A 22,277-nucleotide genomic window follows, 5' to 3' on the forward strand; every position below is an offset into this window, starting at 1 on the left:
ACATCACCTCTGTGTGGGAGGATGGGTTTATGGTCTTTACTTTGAAAATCAACCATCAAAACGGAAACTCATCGAACAAAATGCAACGTTAATAAATGAATTGAAATGCTATCTTTTACATTTAAAACTACATATCCATCGAGACTTGTCCTTCGAATAGAGGAATGCACAAGTTTCGATGGATAGGTTTTAAATGTTAAAGATAGCATTTCAATGCATTTATTTTTTCACGTTAAAACGTTACATGGAGCTGTCCAGAACTGAAATCTTTAAAGTGTTTTGGCACTGGCCAGCTTCATGTAACATTTTCTTTATTGGGGGGTTCCCCCCAACACCCAAGGGAACCCCCCTGACCCTGGTCGAAATCCAACAAAATGTATTCAATGACAGTGCATTTTGATGGAAATGGCTTTCAATTCAATCAATTTATTTATGTTGGATAGTCCAGATACCAGAGGATGTGCAGATCTCATCAGTCTTTGCCCAATTGTTTTAGTGATGGGTTAGTTTAGGTGATACAATGGGTCTCCTTGTGTTTCAATAAGTTGGATGAAGTTTAATAACAACAAATAAAATGCATTGTGGAACAGCTCAAGCAATTGATATAAAGGGACCCGTCCTCACACCCAGAGTGCAAGGCACATAGAATGTGGAGATCAACTTTTGTGAAGAAGAAAGATGCAGACATGTGTGGCAATTGAGGATATTTTTAATGTAAGACAATTAGGAAATGCACAAAGGACCGGTGGGAGCTGTGGTGCTGGTTGTTAGCAAATAATCAGGTGGTCGGATTGGAAAGTGGGACAAAACCGGGGTCGTCCTTGCACAATCATCTCCCAAAGGTGGCCTGACAAGGAAGGGAGCCCCCAATAAGCATGCACCAATGCACAAGTACTCTTCCAAGGGAAGGATGGTTGCACTTCTGTATTTTTTCATCTGTAAGGCGCTGAAACATCAAAGAACCTCTGCACATTAGAACTGGCGACAGAGTAACCACAAACGAGATAAAAATATTTATGGGAAAAGAACTGGAGAGCTGCCACACTGAAAACGCAAGGAAGGGATGAGACCACTTGGGATTTGTGTGCAAACATGCATGGGGTTGGACGATGTCTTCTTGGTTCGTGTGTTCCACCAAGTTCTTTTCTTCTGAGTATAAGCTGTCTTTTTTTTTCTTTTGCTCGTTCACGGTAGGGTGTTTGGAGGGTATGTAGTGAAAAGATTTCTGATGAGTAATTCCGCGATTACTGTTCACAATTATTGCTTACCTTTTTTGTTGCAGGACTAAAAGCTGGAGATGAAATTATTGAAATAAATTCCAAATCATCTCGGCATCTTAATTCATCCATCCTCAAGCATCTCCTTGCTCAGCAGTCACTGTGCCTTAAAGTGCATACGGTCCCCGAGGTTGAGGAAGGTCATCGATTAAGGCAGGCCCCTCCACGCCGCGCTGATCAGATGGTCGATGCATGCGACAGTGGATCCATGTTCAATAATACAGGTATTCTGTTCTCCTCACTATGTAATGTTGCAGTGTACTAGTGAGTGCAGCCACTTGGCCCCTCGGTTCGCCACACAGCACCCCTCTCCTTGCCTGGCAAGAGTCAAATATCACTCGCCATTGGCTAGTGGGGAGTGCACATTTTGGGGCCTGCATGCTTTATTGCTAAAGACTAGATGTGCCTCACACGTGGACGTTATGATCCCTAGGCTGCTCTGAATCTGCATAATGTTGCTGATTTACATAACACTTCATGCAGACTGACTCGTGCTACTCCATTTTTCGCTTTCGGAAGGATGAAGGGCTGAGTCGGCCCTGCCCAAGATTTCAAGCACTTGTCGCACGGTATCGTCCGTTCCTGAGGCAAGCGCGTTGCACTGGAGCTGCCCTTCAAATGAATTCGTGTGTGTCACTGCTCCAGCGAAATAATGTAACACACTTATTGCGTAACCTCAATGCCCCGTTGGTTCAGTTTGAACATTTCGATGACAACATTGTTGTGCAAAACATCACTGATGTTTATGCAGTTTTGAAAGGGCGAGCTATGCCCTTCCTATCTTTCTTGAAATATGAGCGTGGAATCACCCTGTGGCTCTCTCCTTTTTTAAAGTGTTTACGTTTTTTGTGTTTGCCAGTCTTTTACTGCCCCTTCTGCCGCCCTGCTATTCGTTCATGGCCTTCAGAGGCAACTGTTATTCATGTGGTGCATTATAACAGTTCAACAAGAAACCTATATAGAACACATTGCTGCATCACGTATTGGATGTGACGCCATAAAGAGAAGTCATGCAACCATACTGCAGAGAACAGGGACAATGTTTAGGCAATATAAAGGTGGCGATGAGCGTAGTGCCAATCAAGGTAGATCAAAGTCTTATGAAGAACATTCCAGAGAATAAATGGTGCGATTGGACAGGGCCTATTAAGAATGATGGGACTCTTGGCAGCATTCCAAGAGTGGGTTGAGGACCCCACTTTAGAGCAGGTAGGTCTGAGAATTCTGCAGCTAGGACCTGCCTTTAAAGTTATGGAGGAGGCAGATCTAAGGAGGCACGTGCTCAGTAATGGAGGAGCATAATTCCAGCGCACATCTACTATGGATAAGTGGGGTGCCGTAGACAGTGAGCATCTGGTCATGGGGTATTACATGGACTCCTGGAGGGGGTGGGAAGGAAAGCTGCGAGCCTGTGTTCTGCTGGGCAGGTATTTGCAGAACGTGATTGGGCATAAGGTGCAGTTTAGGAAAGACACAGGTCGGAATTCTGAACATGCGGCCACATAAGAACTGCTTCAAGGTTTGTAGTATCTTGAGGTTTTAGATATCTAGGTGAAGGACCGGAAAGCTCCTAGAAATGGAAAGTCTGGCCACCACGTTTGCGGTGGAGTGCCAACTTCTAGTTCCATCGCAGAGCCTTGAAAATGCCTGTGGCTGCTTTTGGAAGCGAGTGTGTAGTTCGCTTAACGCTGGACACAAGTGGTCGTGTTTTACGGAGTCCGAGGTCCTTTGTCCACTGGTGAAGCAGCAAGACAGTCCTTTTGGAGACCTGCCAAAAGTAAATTCTGGGGAGCAACAATGATTGAACGAGGGAGCATAGGTAAGGGAGCTGAAATCTAAAGTCAAGAATGGGGCAAACTTCAGCAGACCAGGGCAGGTATTGATTTGTAGGTGGGGGAGAGGGGTTTCAAGTGGACTATGAGAGGATCTTCAGGTGGTGGTGTATCCAAGATTAATTTTCCCTGAAGCAGTGTGCAATGTTCACATTTAATTTGGTGGTGCCCTTCAGCTAGTGTCCCCATATTGATGCATGGATATTGCCAGGTTTTAGTCTGAACTCTATGGAGGATACATTCAGGTGGTGAATCGCGTCCTTTATAGATGCAATGGAGAATAATTAGGGACATTTATAGATGGAATGGAGGATAATTAGGGACATTTATAGATGAAATGGAGAATAATTAGGGACATTTATAGATGAAATGGAGAATAATTAGGGACATTTCTAGATGGAATGGAGAATAATTAGGGGCACTTTTCATATTTTACAGTTTTCTGAATATATGAACCAATAAAAAGTGTAGCCTAAGTTTTAGAATCTTGTAAGCAGGGGCTTGATTCATATAATTTCATCCAGAAATGAAAACTTATTTTTGAACGATGTATACATTCTATCGCACACAAGGTATATTTCAAGGTCTGCCAGTTGAAGTGCTTGTTTAGCCTGGTCCAGGGCTTTCATCCCAGAGCAGAAAACTCAGCCTCATTTAAAAGTGTCCCTATTTCCGGCCAGTTTTCCTGTCTTTAGACCCCAGCCTTTCGTGACCTAGGGGAGGAATTGATAGAAGGGCTTTGCCCTCTGGTTTTATTGGTCATGATTTCAAGATGGCTAGGCGCACAGCGGCATAAAAGCCTGACCACTGTTGACCCAAAGATAGTGCTCGGTTTCCTTAAACATTTTACACCAAATACAAGTCTATGTGACCTGAAAATACAGCAGGTGCTGGTTTGGTGCTGTATAAAAACGTTCCAACAAATGTAAAATGTTGCTACTGTTTAATGAAATCATTTGATACACAACCCCGTCCAAGTGTTTTTATTAAAAGGATGTCCAGGTGTACAAGCTGCACGGACCACAACTAGTCATTTGTGAAGCACATTTACTTCTGTTGTGTGCCCATTCTCATCTCTGCACTGTCTTAGGTGCTGGTAGGCTCCCCTCTCCAGCTCCCACCATCTATCAGTGCTGAGCTTGGGGTGCACTGGTGTTGGGTGCTTGCAAACTGAAAGATTCCCTCCCTGCCTCTCAATCCGGCGGGGTGGCCTTATTGTGGCATAAAGGGCTGTACAAGTAACAATGCGAGTCATACTCTCAACACACGTTCCAACACAACAGAAAGATGTCAGAAATTGCCACAGCATACAGGGCAGCTATTTGACCCTGCTCTCCCTAGCTGTCCTGTTTGCCACACATCCACTTCGACCTTTCACATATTCTAATAAACGCAACCTGCATACGTAGCTCAGGCTATATGTTTTGTATCCCTATAGATGTCTACGTCTTACTATACTGTGATAGCCTGCTCCCAAGTAAGGCAAACCTCTCTCTCACTGTAAGCTAAAATGGTCTAGCATGACCTCTTAATAACCTTTTTTGACTTCAAGTGCGGTCTTTTTCAATTTTACTATTTTACTTACCTAGTTTGACTACTCCATTTCCTTACCAACAAGTTGCACCATTTTACACCTTCTATTCTGGACTATGGCCCAGGTTTGGCTGTCACAGAATTAACATTCTGGTGTATGACAGTGGGCAAAAAGAACAGACGCCTGGGCAAATAAGTCACCACATTTACCAAATAAGTCACCAAATTTACAATATTGACCGAGCACATACCTGAGCGCCTCAGGCATCCAACATGACATTGCATACTAACCTACAATTCCCCAACTCTGCTTTGGAAACCCAAAACAACTACCACAACAGGTGATATAGGAGTAGATCTGCCTCTTTCCTTTTGCAAAACCATGGTCTACCTAACAGGGCTGAAATGCATCCATGCCATCACAAAACATTCTTTTGCCGCTGCATCCCTCCCTCTCTGTGCTTATTGCAGGAGGATAGATCAGCGGCAATGTGCTCACCTTGGAAACACCTCTGGGTATTAAGCGCATTATAAATATGCAACTAAGAGACATATTCCTGTAACAGCGCCTCGATGCCCACAGGCTGTGTGAGCGCTTTAAAAATGCAAATAAATAAAAATAAAAAATCTATTTCTGCTTGCCCATCCTCTTATCACCACGAGACAAAGGTCTGGATAAACCTGGCAGGGGCACGATACACCAATACACAGACAAGCCGAGGTGCTCTGATACTACTATGCTGGTGATTTGGGGCGGTATAAAAGCAGATTTACATGACGGGATCATTTTAAATATGCAAGATAATATTTCTGGGTCTCAAGTACCGGAAGCCTGACAGGTTTTCAGGATATCCCTCGTTAATATTCATGAGGGAAAATATGCATACATTCAGAATAATTGTATGTAAATGTCTGGCATGAATATTAATGAGGGGTATGTGAAAAATCCGGTGCGGTTTTGGACCTCGAGGCCTGGAGTTGCACAACCCTAGCACTGATACATGAATGGATATGTGCTTCATTGAAACTGGAAGCTTGCATACGATTTCTAAACGGCACCACAAACTGCGACTAGAACAATAAAGCACAAAACCTTGACATAGTGCACCACTGTTCAAACAGTGCAAGAATAGATATAGAAACCAAAGCTCTGCAGGATGTCATGCCTCGCTCCGTACTGCAGTCAGGAATATATCATGCCCGGTGCCAGCTTCAAGAAAAGCCACAAAAAGGCTTTTAATAACATTTGACGCAAGCAGCCCCTCGAGGGCGAGAATAAAAGCTTCACAGTCCAAGGCCAGGTGAAGCCGGTGTTTCATTCCATCTCGCTGCGTTCAGATCATTACAGAAAGTCACAGGCCCGCCAACACGTGTTTCCGAGTGGCGGTGCTTCCTGTCAAGGCCCTAATGGGTGCAAGTCTCACCTCCGCTGCCGAGCTTGTACTCTGACCCCTGCGGGTCTGCTCGTGTCCAGAAAGGCTATTTCACAGATGTCCACCACACGCGGACTATCGCAGGATACGCGGACAGCCCAGCCTAATGTGAACTCGAAACCTGCTCTCCCTTGCGGACATTGCAGCGTCCACTTGGCGCGTTACTGTTCCTCGCCTATGGCCGAATGGAAACTAGAGTTTCAAAGGGTGCGAGTGTCTGCAAATATGCACCATGTCTGTTAATGGACTCAGCAGCCATTAAGGACTTGCCTGTTCACATTTGAAAGATTCTTTTAAATGCTTCTTGATTTGGTTATCATATAGAACCAAAGTTATTCATTTGGAAATTATGTAATTAGGAAAATGGTACTGCATTTCAGTCTGCCTTTCATCACAGGGCTGCATTCTTTCAAACTTGTCGCGGATGCCCAATCGTTGGGGGGGGGTGCCACATTCAACTTGTATTGCCTTTCTCTGAATGGAGTCGGGTTTGAATCTCAGAAACCATTCGCCCAACTTCACAGCTGGTTCTGCCAACTGCATCCCTTGCTTTCTGAGGCAGGCAGTAGCCAGGACCATGTATGTCCCCCATCTGTATCCACATAACCGTCAGTGCTCACGTGCACAATAAAAAACAAAATTGGGATCCAATACAAGGCGTATTGACCTTCTTCCAAACCAATCCACACTCAAGGATGCCCACAAAATCCAGCCCCATTAGAAACAAAGTTTGCCTACCTACTCGTGCCCCATCCGTATCCTAGTCACTTCCATTTAGGATAATTGAATTTGATTTTATATATGGCATTTATAACACGCCTATACCCAAGTGTTTCAAGGCACGACGAGGCAAGGGAGGGGGGGGGGGGCAGAGGGAGGGAGGGAGGACTGACAACGATCCTACTAGGCCAGGTGCCATTCAGATCATGCAAGTGCATCGGAAGGGGAAGGAGGAGAAGTGCGAGGTGGGAAAGGGTAGAGGACAGTGCAGTACATGGGATAAGAAAAAAAACAAAATTAAACCGTAAGTAAAAGTACGGCCAGCAGGTGGCAAGTGCAAGAATAAGTGCCGACATCAGATGTCAAGAGCTGGTAGTGGGACTGTAGGGATACAGAAACAGTCCCGCAGTGCGGGGGTTGCCAGGAGGGCAGTGCAGGAGGCTTCGGGGCTCCGGAGTTTACTAAAGGTACTTCCTCGTAAAAAAGAAGACGGGAGGATGGCGCCCCACCCTGGACCTACGACGACTGAACAAGTACATCAAGGCGCAGAAGTTCCATATGGTCACCCTCCAGCACGTGTTGGGGCAGCTGGAGGAGGGCGATTTCCTGTCGTCGTTGGACTTGGAGGATGCGTACTTCCACATCCCCATTCTAAAAAGACACTACAAGTTCCTCAGGTTCGTGGTCCAAGGGCGGCACTACCAGTTCAAGGCCCTCCCGTTTGGATTGAAGTCGGCACCCAGGGTGTTCACCAAGTGCCTCGCACCGATGGCGGCGCGGCTGCACCTACAGGGGATCCACGTCTACCCCTACCTGGACGACTGGCTCATCCGGGCAAGGACGAGGGAGCTCGCCGTGGAGCACACTGTGAAGACCGTCCAACTGCTCACGGACCTGGGATTCTCCATCAACTTTCCGAAATCCCACCTGGTTCTGTCGCAAGTCGCCCTGTTTCTGGGAGCCAAGCTCGACACAGTGGCGCGACTGGCCTCGCCGTCGGAAGAAAGGACCGGGACCATTCTGGGCAAGGTGCAGCATCTGCTGACCACGGACATGGCCAGGGTAGGATCTATCAAATCCCTCCTCGGGGTGATGTCCTCCTGCATTTATCTGGTGCGCCTCTGCAGGCTTCAGATGCGCCACTTACAAGAGTTCCAGTCGACGGGCAGCTTCGAGGACAGGATCCCTCTCAACGAGACGTTCCGTCAGGCGATCCGGTGGTGGGGTACCCGCTCCCATCTGTCGGCGGGCACAGACTTTCAGAACCCAGCTCACCAGGTGACGATGGACGCCTCCCTGGAAGGTTGGTGAGCGCACTCCGGAGATCTTCACGCGAGAGGCCTTTGGCTCCCGGAGAAGTCACTCCACATCAAATTTTTGGAGCTCCGCACAGTGTTCTGGGCCCTCAGGTCCTTTCTCCCGTCCCTCAAGGGCAAGGTGGTGAGGATCGACAACACCACCACGATGTTCTACATCCGGAAGCAGGGCGGAACTAGGTCCCCAGCCCTATCCAAGGAAGCCCAGGATCTGTGGCATTGGGCCGTCGCCCAACGAATGTTTCTGGTGCCTTTTCATCTGGCAGGAATAAAAAACGTGATCGCTGACTCACTCAGCAGGGAGCTGTGCTCGTGCCACGAGTGGGAACTACGCCAGGATCAAGTAGATCGACTCTTCCGACGATGGGGCGAACCCCAAATCGATCTCTTCACGACGGCGACGAATTCCAAGTGCCAAAGGTTCGCCAGCAGGTTCCCCCAGCCGAGGAGCATGGGCAATGCTTTCTCGTTCCCCTGGGACGGCCTATTTCTTTATGCATTCCCTCCGCTGCCGTTGCTGCTCCGGCTCATCAACCAGCTCAAGAGGTCCCGGTGCAGGATGATCCTCGTCGCACCGGCATGGCCGAGACAGATCTGGTTCCCGGACCTTCTGGACTTGTCAACGTCCACACCAGTCAAGCTGCTGACGGATGCAGATCTTCTCTCCAGAGAAGGAGGCTCCATTCATCACCACAACCCGGAGTCGCTGAACTTGCGGGCCTGGCTCCTGCAGCACTAGAGTTTGAAGGGTATGACATCCCGGCCGACTGCAGAGAGGTTCTTGCAAAGGCCAGGGCGTCCTCAACTCTCAAGTGCTACGGACATAAATGGAAGAGGTTCTCTGTCAGGTGCCGTGCAGAGAAGATTAACCCTCTGCGGATTACAGCCCCTCAAGAACTGCCGTATCCAACTGTCGCTGGCCAAAGCTGAACTGGCTCGCGCCTCCATCAAAATGCATCTGGCTGCAATCTCCCGATATACCAGGACTACGAGACGGGCGTCCTTGTGGTCTCATCGCCTGGTGAAAGAATTCATGAAGGGACTATTCCGATCATGCCCGCCAGTGAAGGCTCCTGCCCTGGCGTGGGAGCTTAATGTGGTGCTGACCAGGCTCATGGGGCCCCATTCGAGCCTATGCATTTGGCGCCTTTGAAGTTCCTGTCATGGAAGATAGCTTTCCTCGTGGCCATCACCTCCGCACGACGAGTGGGAGAGATCCAGGCCCCATCTTGCAAGACTCCATACCTGACTTTTCATGACACGAGGGTGGTGCTGAGGACGCACCCCTCCTTTATGCCCAAGGTGCCGTCGGACCTCCACCTCAACGAGCTCTTGGTGTTGCCAGTTTTTCTTCCCGTCGCCTTCGTCGCCGGCCGACAGGACTTTGCACTCGCTGGATGTAGCTAGAGCGCTGAAGTTCTACGTGGACCACAAGAAGAGTTTTCGGAAGACGTCACAGCTGTTTGTGAACTTTGGGACTGTGAATCAAGGGAAGGCTCTCCCGAAGACTTCCATTTCCAGATGGTTCTCTGGCTGCATCATGCACTGTCACCGGTTGGCAAACCTTCCGCTGCCCGGCCGTCCGAGATCCCATTCGACCAGAGCGATCGCTGCTACCATGGCGTTCCTGTCTGGTGTGCCCCTGCTGGACATCTGCAGGGCTACGATGTGGAGGTCGACGCACACCTTCACAAGATTCTACTGCGTCGATCGGGACTCCAGGGAGGAGTCCAGGATCGGCCAAGCAGTGCTGCGTAACCTGTTCGCCTAAGGTGAGCCTGGTGAGGAGGTAAGAGATGCTTAATGTTGAGTTGTTGTATTGCTTAATGTTGAGCCTGTTGCCACCTCCCGTGGTTGTGCATGTGTGTACTTCTATGTATTCTCTTATTCATGAGCATGTGAATCCATGCCAGACCCCATGCTGGAGAAGGAACAAGTTACTTACTTGTAACTGTTGTTCTCCAGCATAGGTCTGGCATGGATTCACATGCGAACCCTCCCGCCTACCCCTCTGCGGCTCTTCACTTGGTCATACTGCCACTTTACGTGCTACCAAATCTGAGGATGGCTGCCAGGGGCGGGGCTTAGGGAGAGGGCAGTCATTTGCTGGGGGCAGTATGACCCAGAGACCAGTGATTGGTTACTACTAAGAAAGACAGATCTGAAACAAAACTGATACTGATTTTTTTCTATACCAAGGATTCCCAGCCTGACGACGGGGAATATTCATGAGCATGTGAATCCATGCCAGACCCATGCTGGAGAACAACAGTTACAGGTAAGTAACTTGTTCCTTAGACTTTACAGTGCCTTTGGTTAGAAGAAATTGTTCCAACTGGCTTCTGTTCCTGTGTGGCTCTGCAGATCATGTTGTTCCTGTGCCTCAGTCGTGGCAACAAGAGGGAGGACTTCTGGGGACTCCTGAAACACAACGGGATGGTCGGCGACAACAAAGGACAAACTTCAATTCAGTGGCACTTTGGTGTTTCAGCTCCATGAACTGACAGCAAATGGCAACACTGCGGTTCTCGGATACCACTTCAGACTTTCCTTGCTTCTGGGGTTCAGCACTCTGTTGAGGTGGCTCAGGCTTGGTCAGTCCTGCATTAGGGAAGCAGGATCATCCTAGCGCTTAGGTCCGACTTAAAAGTGATCCACTCTGTTTGGTGTTCCTCTCCCTGGCACTTCGGTTCCAGCAGCAGCAGCATTGGAAGTACAGCCAGTTTTGAGAGGATGTCCAAACTAGTTCACTTTGAAGTTGATTGGTCCCACCAACTCAAGGGGAAAAGTTGTCCTGGCAGAGCTTCTCTAGTCAAGGTGAATTCGGAGCTTCAGCACAGCAGCAGGGCTTCACCGGGCAAACCAATGGTCTAGGAGTTGCAGCAGGCGTCTCTTCCAAGTTCTTCTTCTGATTCCTTCGTCCAGTGGTCGACTCTGCCTTCCAAGCCAAAAAGCCTTGCCTTTTATGCAGGTTTTTCCCATTCATTCCAGCCTAGCTGTCAATCACACAGCAGGGTAGCTGTCCTTGCCAGAGAGCCAGCTGGCCAATCACCTTTGGGTGCATTCCTGTAACCAAGGGGATTAAGCAGAGGGAGTTTCGGCCACCTCTCTCAATTCCTGCCACTGGCAGATATACTGGAGCCAGAGGCGGGCTTCACTCGTGAATCCCGCCAAAGACGAAACAAACAAATGGACCAAACCTGGTTTAGCACGCAGAGTAAATCTCAAGAACGATCTTTCCGGCAAGAAATGACAAAAAAAGAAGACGCGGCCATTTTGACAAAATGGGCACCCATGAGTGCTTTACTGCAGCTGCGTCGCAGCCAGCAGTAAAAACTCCCAATGGTAGTTAAAAGTAAACCACTGCCACCAGCCATTAATTGTAGAAAGGGTAACATAAAAATGGTATATGAGAAACTAGACAGAGGAGATACTAATTAACCCCTCGATCACCCTATTGTAAGATAGTGTGTGCTGGGTCTAGAAGGTTACAATTGTAAGTAAAGGCAATTTCACTTTACAGCTCTTGGAAGCAGTAGTTTTTCCAAGAGAAGGTATTTAAACCTTTGGGAAATCTGAAAGACTTCCCTGTGCCACTGCACTGAAGGTGCTATGTGTCACAATGTAAAAAGATGGTGCCTATGGAGTTTGTCAGACTCCAAAACCCAAAAGAAACAGAGTTCAAATCACAGAAAAATACATGAGTGGGAAACAAGTCTCTCTCTCTCCAGGTTAAATATGGAAAAGTCCTAGAGTCCAGCAAATGTGCAGGGTGTCTCTAAGGAAGAGAGGAATTGGCACATTTCTGAGAATTCTCCCTAACAAAAGGAAGTTTTAATTTATTTTAGTTGGCAATTTAGAGAGTTTGATATCAGACACTGTACAAACATAGCTATTCCCAGTACCATCAAGCACGCGCTTGCTCACACCATTTGAGTTAACTGGCATCAACCTTGTAGCATCTGTCATACATTACAGATTATTTATGTCTTGATCGCTAGATGTAATTCGGGCCACATAAGAGCGGTATTTCGCCCAGATGTCACAGGGTCTAGCTTGATGGAGAGGGTGTTTACATACTGATCTTCGTTTTGTTTTCTTGAGCCCAGGTATGTGCAATACCCATTCTTTCTCTTGGGCGGGTTTTATTCTTCCATTTCATCAGGATGGTTCTTTTGGCAATCATGCACCCCATATTCACAAATGTGCGGTGTATCTGAATATCAGCCCAAATCCCAAACAGTGCACCAAGTGGATTCCTTTCCAGCACGAGCCAGCCACCCCGGATAAGGTGTCTAGAATGTTTTCCCAGAACTTGTTTAACCAAGGACACTCCCAGAACATGTGTAGTTGATCTGCTGGTGTATGTTGGCACCTGGGACAGCAGTGCTTTGTAGGTTGGGACTTTGCGGAGAGCCTGGAAGGTGTATAGTATAATCTATGTAGAATTTTAAATTGCATGAACTTAAACCTAAAATTTAAGGACACCCGCCCGATATCAATGCACATATGTAGCCACTGGGCATCTGTGAGATCTATACCCAGTTCCTCTGACCAACGAGCACATGCTCATGAGGCGGGAGGCACCATCTTGTCCAGTGTCATTTTGTAGAGAGGATGTTTCTACAATCCCCCGAGTTGGCTTTGTACGCCAAAATAGGTGTCTCAGAGGGTTCACATGGGTACTCCGGCCATCTAGTCGACACTACTGAACGGATCCTGTAGTATTGGAACCTCTCCCCTCCAGTTGCCCCATGTCCAGGCTTCCAAGTCTCGGATGTAATGAATTTTCCATCAGGAAATGGGTCTGCCAATGCCCTATAGCCCAATCCTTCCCACCGCACTTGGATTGCTCTATCCCACAATGGTATTCGCTCACGGGACTTCCAAAGTTGGACCCATCAGTAGTATGGGCAATTGGCCCCTATAGGGGTGAATATTGACCACCACGCTCTCAGCGTAGAGGGAAACCGTGTCATATGGGCAGTCATCTTTATATTGAAGGTCAAGAAGAAGTGTCTTGAGGTCCGTGCATCCTGCTGCTAGTATTTCTAACCTGACATGGGGATGGGGTTGCTCCACAATGTAGCAGAATGAGGCGAATTGTGCTCGAGAAGCTATCCAGTATAGTTCCAGGTGGGGCGCTGAGAACCCTCCTTTCTCATACGGGAGAGTCAACCCTGCCCATTTTTTGCGGACTGCTCCAGAATGCCACAAGCATGGAGCTCGACGAAGTAGGGTTTCCCAGGCCATATCGGACGCTAATAAAGATGTATAGCAACTTCCACCTATTCATTCTATTTTCCACATGAGGCCTGACTGCATTGTAATTGTCATGCAGTAATGGGGTGCGTGTTCACCACCGCCCCCAGATATTTGATATGGTCAGGGGACCACCGAAGAGGGAAGGTGCCCCAGCACTCGTGGGTATTATCTGTAAGCGGAAATATTTTGTATTGTGAAACTGGAAAATTCACTGATTCGATTAATGTCCAGTAGAATAGGATCCAGGTTAGTGTGTGGGTCTCTGACGTATAACACATCAGCATATCGGGATATTATCTCTGGAGGGCCAGCCAAACGAACGCTGCGATGTCTATGGCGCTATCTGATCAGTCTGCCATGGCCTTGATGGCCAGAACGAAGAGGATAGGGGAACGGGGGCAACCCTGTCGGTGCCTCTTCCCAGCTGAAACTGCTCAGATATGCAAGAGTGAACTAGCACTCTGGCCAATGGTTGTGTATAAAATAATTTAATATATTGTATCATGGTCGGACCTATCCCCATCTTTCCCAGTGCCACCAATAAGAATTCTCACAACACCATATCAGGGGCTTTTTAGGCTTCGATGGTTACTGCCACAGCCTTTGCCAGGGGGTCTATCCTGGCCATAGCGCTGAATAGCCGTCTAATATTTAGTTACGTCGATCTTCTGGGAATTAATCCGGCTTGATCAGGATAGACTAGGTGTGGCATCAGAGGGAGTGGCGATTAGCAAGGACCTTGGCATAGATTTTGGTATTGCAATTCATTAGAGATGAGGGCCTATAGGAGCCGCATTGATTGCTAGGCTTGTCTGGTTTAAGGAGTACCGGGATCACAGCTTCCCGAAGAGACTCGGGAAGCAGTGAGTCGTGAAGAGATTTCTCCCATACACTAAGGAGAATGGGACCACTACAGCCACATATTCTCGGTAGAACTCTGAAGTGAGGCCATGAGGGCCCGGAGCCTTCCCCTTGGGTAAATTGGCAATGACCGCCAATAATTTCTTCAAGTGTGACTGGACTATCAAGTTTCTCCCTGGTCTGGTCATTAATGCATGATGATGGAATGTCCTTTAGCAGTGTATGTATGGCCTGTTAATCCCGGAGGCTGTTCTGCGGTATATAGAGTGCTATAAAAGTTGCAGAAAACCCCTAACACTTCTGTGTATGACCACTTGGTGCTACTTTTTTCATCTAGAATGGAGTCTACTTGGGAGCGTCTTCTCTCTGCCTGAACCAGTCTTGACAATGTTCTCCCCGGTCTATCTTCGCTCTCCATACCTCCTGGCCGCCTGTGGGCAGTAGAAGTAACAAACCTCCCTCGTTGCATTTGCTTCACATGTTTTCAGTTAACTGCGTAGAACACCTGGGGATCAGAGGACCGGGAATATTCTGTTTCGAGTCTCTTAAAGGTACTTTCCAATTTCTCTAGATCCCTCCTTATGCTTTCAAGAACCCCGTCCTCCCTTGATTTCCCTTTCCCGTGATATAGACCTTAAAGGCCTGCCATCTGATGCCCTGGTAGGTGGAGCCAACCGCATTGCAGGCAAAGAAGGTATCTAGATCGGCCTTAATCTCAGCTTGGAACACAATGTCCTCCTAAGCGGTTGACTTGAACCTTCAGGTGCAACCTGTGTGCCTGCCCTCAATCTTCAGTGCTAATGTCACTGGGGAGTAGTCCGGCAGTGTACAAGGTCTTATATCCACGTCCAAAACTTTCCCCGTTAGCGAGCTGGATATCAAGAACATATCAATTCGGGAAGACATATCGTGCACTGATGAGTAAAAGGTGTATTTCATAGTCTGCGTGTGTGCTATGCACCATATGTCACATAGATCACGTGTATGACGGATTGCAATCGAAGGGCGGCTCTGGGTTGGGGTCTAGGTGCTGAATTTGTTATGTCAGGCATGCAGTCTAGGATCAAATTCATGTCTCCCCCACCCCCATAATCAAGGGTATTCTGCAGTACCCAGACATATGTCCACCAATAAGGTCGAAGAACTCAGGGGAGTCAATGTTGGGACAATATGTGCTTGCAGGTATCAGTTCAGTACCTTCTAGTATACATCGGATCACTACATACCTCTGTATATGTGCTTGCAGGTATCACTTCAGTAACTTCTAGTATACAGCGGATCACTACATACCTCCGTTCAGGGTCAAGGTGTACTTTTTTCCCACAAAATGTAAAGTCTTATGTATAAGTATCATGACTGCTCTAGGCTGCGAGGAGTAGGAGGTGAAATACCTGTTCCTCCCCCATGTAGGGGCCATATTGCGGCATTTGCCCTATGTCTATGTACGTAGGACATTCTTACGTGTTTTAGTAAAATTCCCCAGGCCACGGATGTTCCAGCTTAGTATTTTTAGCTGTTGTGCCATATCCCGTGTATTAACACATGTTGCACATAGTGTGCACTATTAGACCAGTATGCTGTGGAACGTGGGACCAAACCCTCTGAGTACTCAGTTGCCAATCTTTTAAATGTTTTCACCCAACAGTTCCCTAGAGGTGTGCAACTGGTGCACAAACACTTACGGGCCACATCTTTGCAGTCGTGCCCTGATCCCCCCCCCGCCCCTCCCCTGCTACGTCCCCCAACCATGCAGTGCATCTACCCCACCCACCCCTCACCCCAACCGCACTCCCGCTTCAACCTGGCTTGGGAGCACGCATAACCCTTAATTCAAACAAAGCAACTGCAATGGGGTTTGCTGTTGCCGCTCAGCATTAAACACTGTACTTGGGATTTACCATCCGTCATATATAGAGTAAAGAGTTGGCCGCTACATAGTATACACTACTATCAACGCATGCTGAGACTGGGATCCATGATCATGAGATTAGGCAGTACGAACTATTAGTCGGGCATATTCTCTTCAGCAGGATCGGCAACTGGATTATCGAAGGGGATCTGTGCTTCAATAAACTTCACTGCTTCACTCGGGACTGTAAAAAAGTAAAGCTTGCCTCGGAACTGGCACTTTAGTCACGCCGGGAACAGCATAGTGTATTGAATGTTCCACTCTCGGAGCATCTTCTATAAATTGTTGGCGCTCTTGTTGTACCGGGATGGAAAAGTCAGAGAAAATACGGATGATATCGGATCCTAGTCTCAGTTCTTTCTCTCCCAGGCCAACCAGAGCAGGTGATCTCCATCACAATAGCTCAGTATTTTCGTGATTATGGGCCTAGGGAAGTCACCAGGTTTGGGCATGGGGCCCAGAGCGCAGTGGGCCCGCTCCACGGCAAAGAAGGGGGATAGTTCTGGACACCCAGGTAGATCTTTGAGCAGGTTCTCAACGGCCAGTTCCATGCTTCCGGTAAGGGCGTCCTCTGGGACCCCCGACTATTCAGACATTGTTCCTTTTGGAACGGGATTCAAAGCAATCACAATTGTTTTTAACATATTTCATGTCTCTGGTGAGAGTAGCCAGAGTATCTTGAAGTGCATGCAATTTGTCCTCTGTGGCTCCTATTCTGGTTTCCCCAACAGTAATCCGAGCTCCCTCATGGGCCAGTTGGGATCTCATGTATGCTGCATTCGCAGTGATATCTTCGAGTTTCTCGTGCACAGCAGCAAATCCTTTCGCCATAGCTTCCATCATGCTCGTCAGATCATGAGTAGGAGATGGACCAGGGGCTGGTCTGGGTGATTCCAACTGAGCCTGACATGATTGCCCCTGGGAGTTGTCCTCCCAAATTAATCCATTGCGCCAGGCTTTTTCCCCCCCCACCTGATCCTTTAGTCCTGGTGAGTTACCGGGGTCCTGTTACAGGGATCTGGTAGCCAGCATGAGTGAGGCCCAAGTCAGACTTTAGGTTGGGCTTAACCAGTTCTTCACCCTCACAGGTATGGAGTGATCGAGTGAAGGTGATCAGTGGGGAATCTGCAGGGGCCAGAGGCAGATAACTGAGACACGTGGTTTACCTGAGTTGTATCTTCTGGCTTCTCACTGTATGGCAAAGGCGTTCGCATCTAGGGGGGTGTGCTGCACCGGGGGAACCAACATGTATCCTTCTCTGGCTATCAGGGCGCTGTAGTTTGGTGTGGAAGGAATGCAATTCTGGCCCAGGGTCCGGTGACTGGGTAGGGTAAGGGGTCAATGTTCTTCCCTTACGGGTGCAACAGTTACAAGGTCAGATCACCATGTTCAAATGCCAAGAAAGTTTGTTAGTCTGGGGGACAGTCCTCTTATCCGCTCGTCATTAATATGGTGCAGTGGGGCGCTGATATTCCAATGTGGGTAACTCCATTGAGGCCCCCCACCACAGGAGCCTTCATAGCCCTATTGGTGCCAGCCGGTATGAGGCCTGGAGTCAGGGGCCGGGTATAGTCGTCGGGCAGACCCAAGGATAAATATAGTGTAGCTGTGGAGGGGGATGGATTTCCTCACCTCTGTCTGTGGATATGCTGGTCTTGCCACAATCCTCTGCAGCCGATATGCTCATTGCCCACGGCCCGGGCCCACTCGTGCATGTTTGGAGTTTTCCACGCTTCCGACCTGGTCCCCGCCCGCAGCCCGGGCAAACCCCCACAGTCCTTGACTCCCTCATTTCGGGGATGTAGCCGGAGTGCGGCTGTCTGTCCCTCCCTTCAGGGCTACTATGGCGAGGACCGGAGGAGGGGCTAACGGGCCCCCAATGATCTCTCTGATCGGGGGCTCAGGGCCGGAGAGAGGATGTGTCCCGGCAGGGGGCTGGTGTTCAGGCGCGGTCCATCAGCAATAATAATGAGAAGCTGCAGGGTCAGTACAGCCACATGCACAGAGCGGTATCCAGTGTAGTACAGCCAGGCCTGTGCATGACATCTGCTCCGTACACATACCAGTCACAACCCACATCTGATCGTGTCTTAGCAACCCAGTCTGCCAGAGGCCCGTACCGTGGACCAGACCTACCCTATGGTTTTATTATCTTCATTGTGAAGATGTAGTGCGATGCAAGTACAGATCTTGCCTCCCCTTTATCAAGATATCCGTGCTGTGATACAGAGCTATCAAGCTAGACAGCCATTCCTCTTGGCTGCTCATCAGCGCCCCACCTGAAGAGGAAGTTCTTGAACTCTTTCCTGATCTGTAAAAGTGATGGGGGAAAGTCTGAATAATCACAATACTCTGGAACTTCCTCCCCGTTAACATCAAAGTCTTTATTTAATTTAATGCATAAATACTTAGCTGTGTTTCCCTGATAATTGAAGTACATGCTTCTTTCTTCTACAAATTGTGCGGTGAAAATACAGCCCCAGAATGACGGAGCTAGACCCCTATTATGAGAGTGAAGTCGGCTAATGTGGAGTTCCATCGAAATACAAAAGCCAGTACAAAACCGTGATTTCGACATAAGGCCTAGTGAAATGGAAAGAAATGGGCCTTGCCAACTCCACTAAAATGGACAAGTGCGCAAGTGACTGCCCCTTCATGATTCAAACCTTACTTCCATAACCTACCTGAGACCTTAAAACTGATGGACATGCCCAATGAATGGGAAATAACATGTGGTGCTGCAGATGCTGACTTTGTGTGAATTGGGAAAAGGCACCTATTGACCGATTCAAAACTGCAGCAATACACATGGGAAAAGATGCATTGAAATGATCAGCATGTGAAAAATGCCAAGGAAGAATTGTGCCTTACATTTAAAAAGTGGAGCCAAGTGACACATTTCGGAGAAAGACATGTTTCACAAATAAACTGCCATTCAAATGGAAAGGCCCACTTGTTGGATTTTCTATTTAACTGTGGCCTATGTGTGAATAATACCTAAAGTGAACATATATACCGTATGTCAAGAAAGATCGTATTTTAAACAACATGCCCAGATATAATGCTAAAATGGTGCATGTAAGCACATCTTGTCAATTTTAAAGCTGTATTTTCTGATTTATGGATGCAGCTGGTGTATTGCCCACTGCACTAAAAGGTCTGTGCCTTTTGAAAATTTGAACTCGAGACCTGGGCTGGGCCCCCCAGGAAAAGAAGGCCTGGTTCAGTTAGAAATACAAAGAAATAACAGAGAATTAGATCCAAATTGTCGAAGTTGTAGATAACACAGCCAGCAGAAATTACCTTTAAGGTCCGGTCTCCCCATTAACTGTGCATTAGTGGCCAACAGAAATTACATTTTCAGGGCTGACTCGACCTCAAGAAATGGCTTTGGAGCCACTAATGGATGATGAACATTGTGTATGAAACAGACCTTGCTGATAAGCATGTGTTCATGTCAGGTGATGATGGAGAAATGAAACTTAGGAATAGGTGGGTGGCTATGTGAAATGGAGGGGCATATGTGAAGCACTGCCATTGATTAACATTGGACTCCTTTTTTCCTGAATACAGAGAATCATGTGTCACAGTGAGTTCATCCCAGACTCATATTAAAGGGGCTAAGAAGCTGGCCTTCTCATTCTGAGGGAATGGAAATTTAGTGTGGTGGTAGGTTATGGAAGTAAGGTTTGACTCGTGAACGGTCAGAGTTGGGACTATATCGGCTCTGGAGTAGATCAATAAAAATGGTAGCTCCTCCCAGGAAGGGCGTGCTGAGATAATAGTATTTTCCGACTTGCCATAAAATATAGAACTCAAATATATATATGTGCCTGCAGTTATCTGAAAAATTAGGGTAGCTGCCATGTTAGATTTTTAGCATCACCAAAAGGTTAATCCACTTGTCATTTTGGGATGATGAATCTTTCTCCTCTCTCAGCTTACATTATCAACACCTCCCAACTCCTTGTTCAATCAACAGGTAGTGGGCGTATTGAGGGAGGAGAGAGGGAGGGGGCTGGTCATACTGTAGCATGGGAATTATGATGATAATGGAGTATCACCAGCCCTATAAGAGATCAGTTTTCAATCTCTTGGGACCTTTCTTTGGACTTCTGATATTTCCCTTGACTTTGCTACTTCTGGACTCTTGCAATGAACAACTAGCAGTTAGACAGGGCCTTAAACATTGCATGGGAGACAGAGACTGGGAAATCTAGAAGCTAGCTGGGCCTGCCTTTTGAGGAGCCAGAGGATGTCTGGGTGCTTTGGACTACCCTTGATGGAAGCCTTTGACCAGATCTGCGCTGTCCTCAGAGGAGCCCTGCTGTTTCCCTGGATTCCCCATAACCAAGACCTCTCATGTAAGTAGATTAATCGAAATGCCCATCTCCAAGCCTTATTCTCCATCTCGCTTAGCAAGTAGGGGGTGGAACTGGGGAGACCCTTCGGACATTTTATTAAATCGAACTCAAATTAATTCCACTATAGAAAATCACCCTATCCATTTAAATTCAATTATGTTGGGAACTGCCTGCCTTACTCCTTTCCCTTAAATTGTGGGGAGCAGGGAGCTGTGTAGACCCTTGGCGCATTGAATTGAAGTTAAATCCATTAATTCCCATATAGGAAATCACGGGATGAGTTTAAGTTCTAAACTAACAAAGTTCATGCTCAGTGTGTTAGAGCAGGTATAGACAATAAAATACTTGGGTGACTCTACCTTTCTGAAACCCCTGTTTTCTGAACAGAATGGGGGGTGTCCATAATCCAGATATAAGCAACCCTAAAACGCTGCCATTCAAGTGAATGTAGATTGTGCAAAACAAAATTTCCCATTTATTTACTTGCATTCCAAAAGGATTTGCCCGCAGGCCTGCATTTTATGCAAATAAAAAGCCCAAAACTTTTTTTCCATTCTGTCTATTTTGCAAACCCTGCCTTTTTAATAAAAAGCCAAAACGATGTTGCTACTGTATTCCCACTCCCTGTACCTTGCCTCCAAATTAAGGGGTCATATTTATAACAGATGCCTGGAGCTGGGGGTTGCTTGGAGAGAACAGCATTGTGATAACCCAAGCAATCACTTGGGGTTGTTTAAAATGTCATAATTGTTAATCTGCAGGAAATCATGTGTGTTTTGATATAAAGTCTTTAAATTCAATCTGTATGTTGTAGTATCTGTAAGTTAATTAGAAATACAAGTCAGTCAATTGGTGCAAGTAATTTGAAATGTTGATATTGTGTTGTGCCACGAAATTGGTGGCTGATGTTTTGGTTGTTTTATTGTTCTTTGTCAAACCTTAAATCTGAATTCTTACTGTTCACTGGCCTGGTTCCAAGCTCATTGGTGATACAGAGGGTATTTGCTGGGGTGGTGCGAGATGGGTTGGAGGCCTCACTAAAGTTGAATATGTATAAGCTCTTTGGGTGCATGTCACATTGATTGGGGGGCAGGTGGGGAGGGACTCCCTGAGTTGATTGACTGCCTAATAAATCAAGAAAATATCCGTTTTAAGTTTGTGACAATATTTGACCATAGGTTTTACTTGCTTGTTGTGTATTGTAAAGGCCTAATAAATCATTGTATATGTTTGTACTTACCTGTCTAACTGGAAATATTGGTGTTCTTGTGTGTGGACTCATTGCAGCCCTAGACCACTCACAGCTCTCCTGAGACTAAGTCTGGCTGCTCTGCTGCATGTCCTTGAGGGGTTTTGGCTAGTACTCTGTGTCTCCCTGCTTATAATAGTGTGGCCTCCCAAAATTTTAATCCATCTCAACAATGGGCATCTAACCCACTGGTAGCAGTGTAATAGTGAAACCCGTGGCAACTGGTGCAAAAGCCGTGACTGACTAATGAGAGCTCCTTGAAGCTTAAGGAAGACTGCTTAGTTTCTTGATTCCGGTGGAAAGCTGTTCCTGAGGGCTGCATCCTAAATGTATAGAGTTAGTTCATATGTTTTCGTATAGTTGGGCCTAGAGGCGTTGCTGGGGGGGCAAGGGGGTTATAGCCCTGGGTCTTTTGGTTGTAGCCTAGGATAGACGCTCAGGGACTACAACCAAAAGGCTATAGCTATCTGCGAATCCTGCCAGTCCGGCATTATCTTAGCCCCTGACCTTTTCCAGAC

At 47.3% G+C, this 22,277-nt stretch overlaps 1 protein-coding gene across 4 annotated transcripts in view; it reads left to right on the forward strand.

Annotated features, from left to right (window-relative positions):
* The window catches only part of TIAM1 (TIAM Rac1 associated GEF 1), an 853,394-nt gene that overhangs the window by 511,775 nt on the left and 319,342 nt on the right, over positions 1–22,277 (forward strand). For all 4 annotated transcript variants that reach the window (XM_069636354.1, XM_069636351.1, XM_069636352.1 and 1 more), the window contains one exon: positions 1,283–1,501. In XM_069636354.1, coding sequence (XP_069492455.1) covers positions 1,283–1,501 — 219 coding nt within the window. The remainder of the gene's footprint in view (positions 1–1,282; positions 1,502–22,277) is intronic.

This window comes from Ambystoma mexicanum, chromosome 7p (genome assembly GCF_040938575.1).
Source record: "Ambystoma mexicanum isolate Mex_15411 chromosome 7p, UKY_AmexF1_1, whole genome shotgun sequence".
Classification (NCBI taxonomy): Eukaryota; Metazoa; Chordata; class Amphibia; order Caudata; family Ambystomatidae; genus Ambystoma; species Ambystoma mexicanum.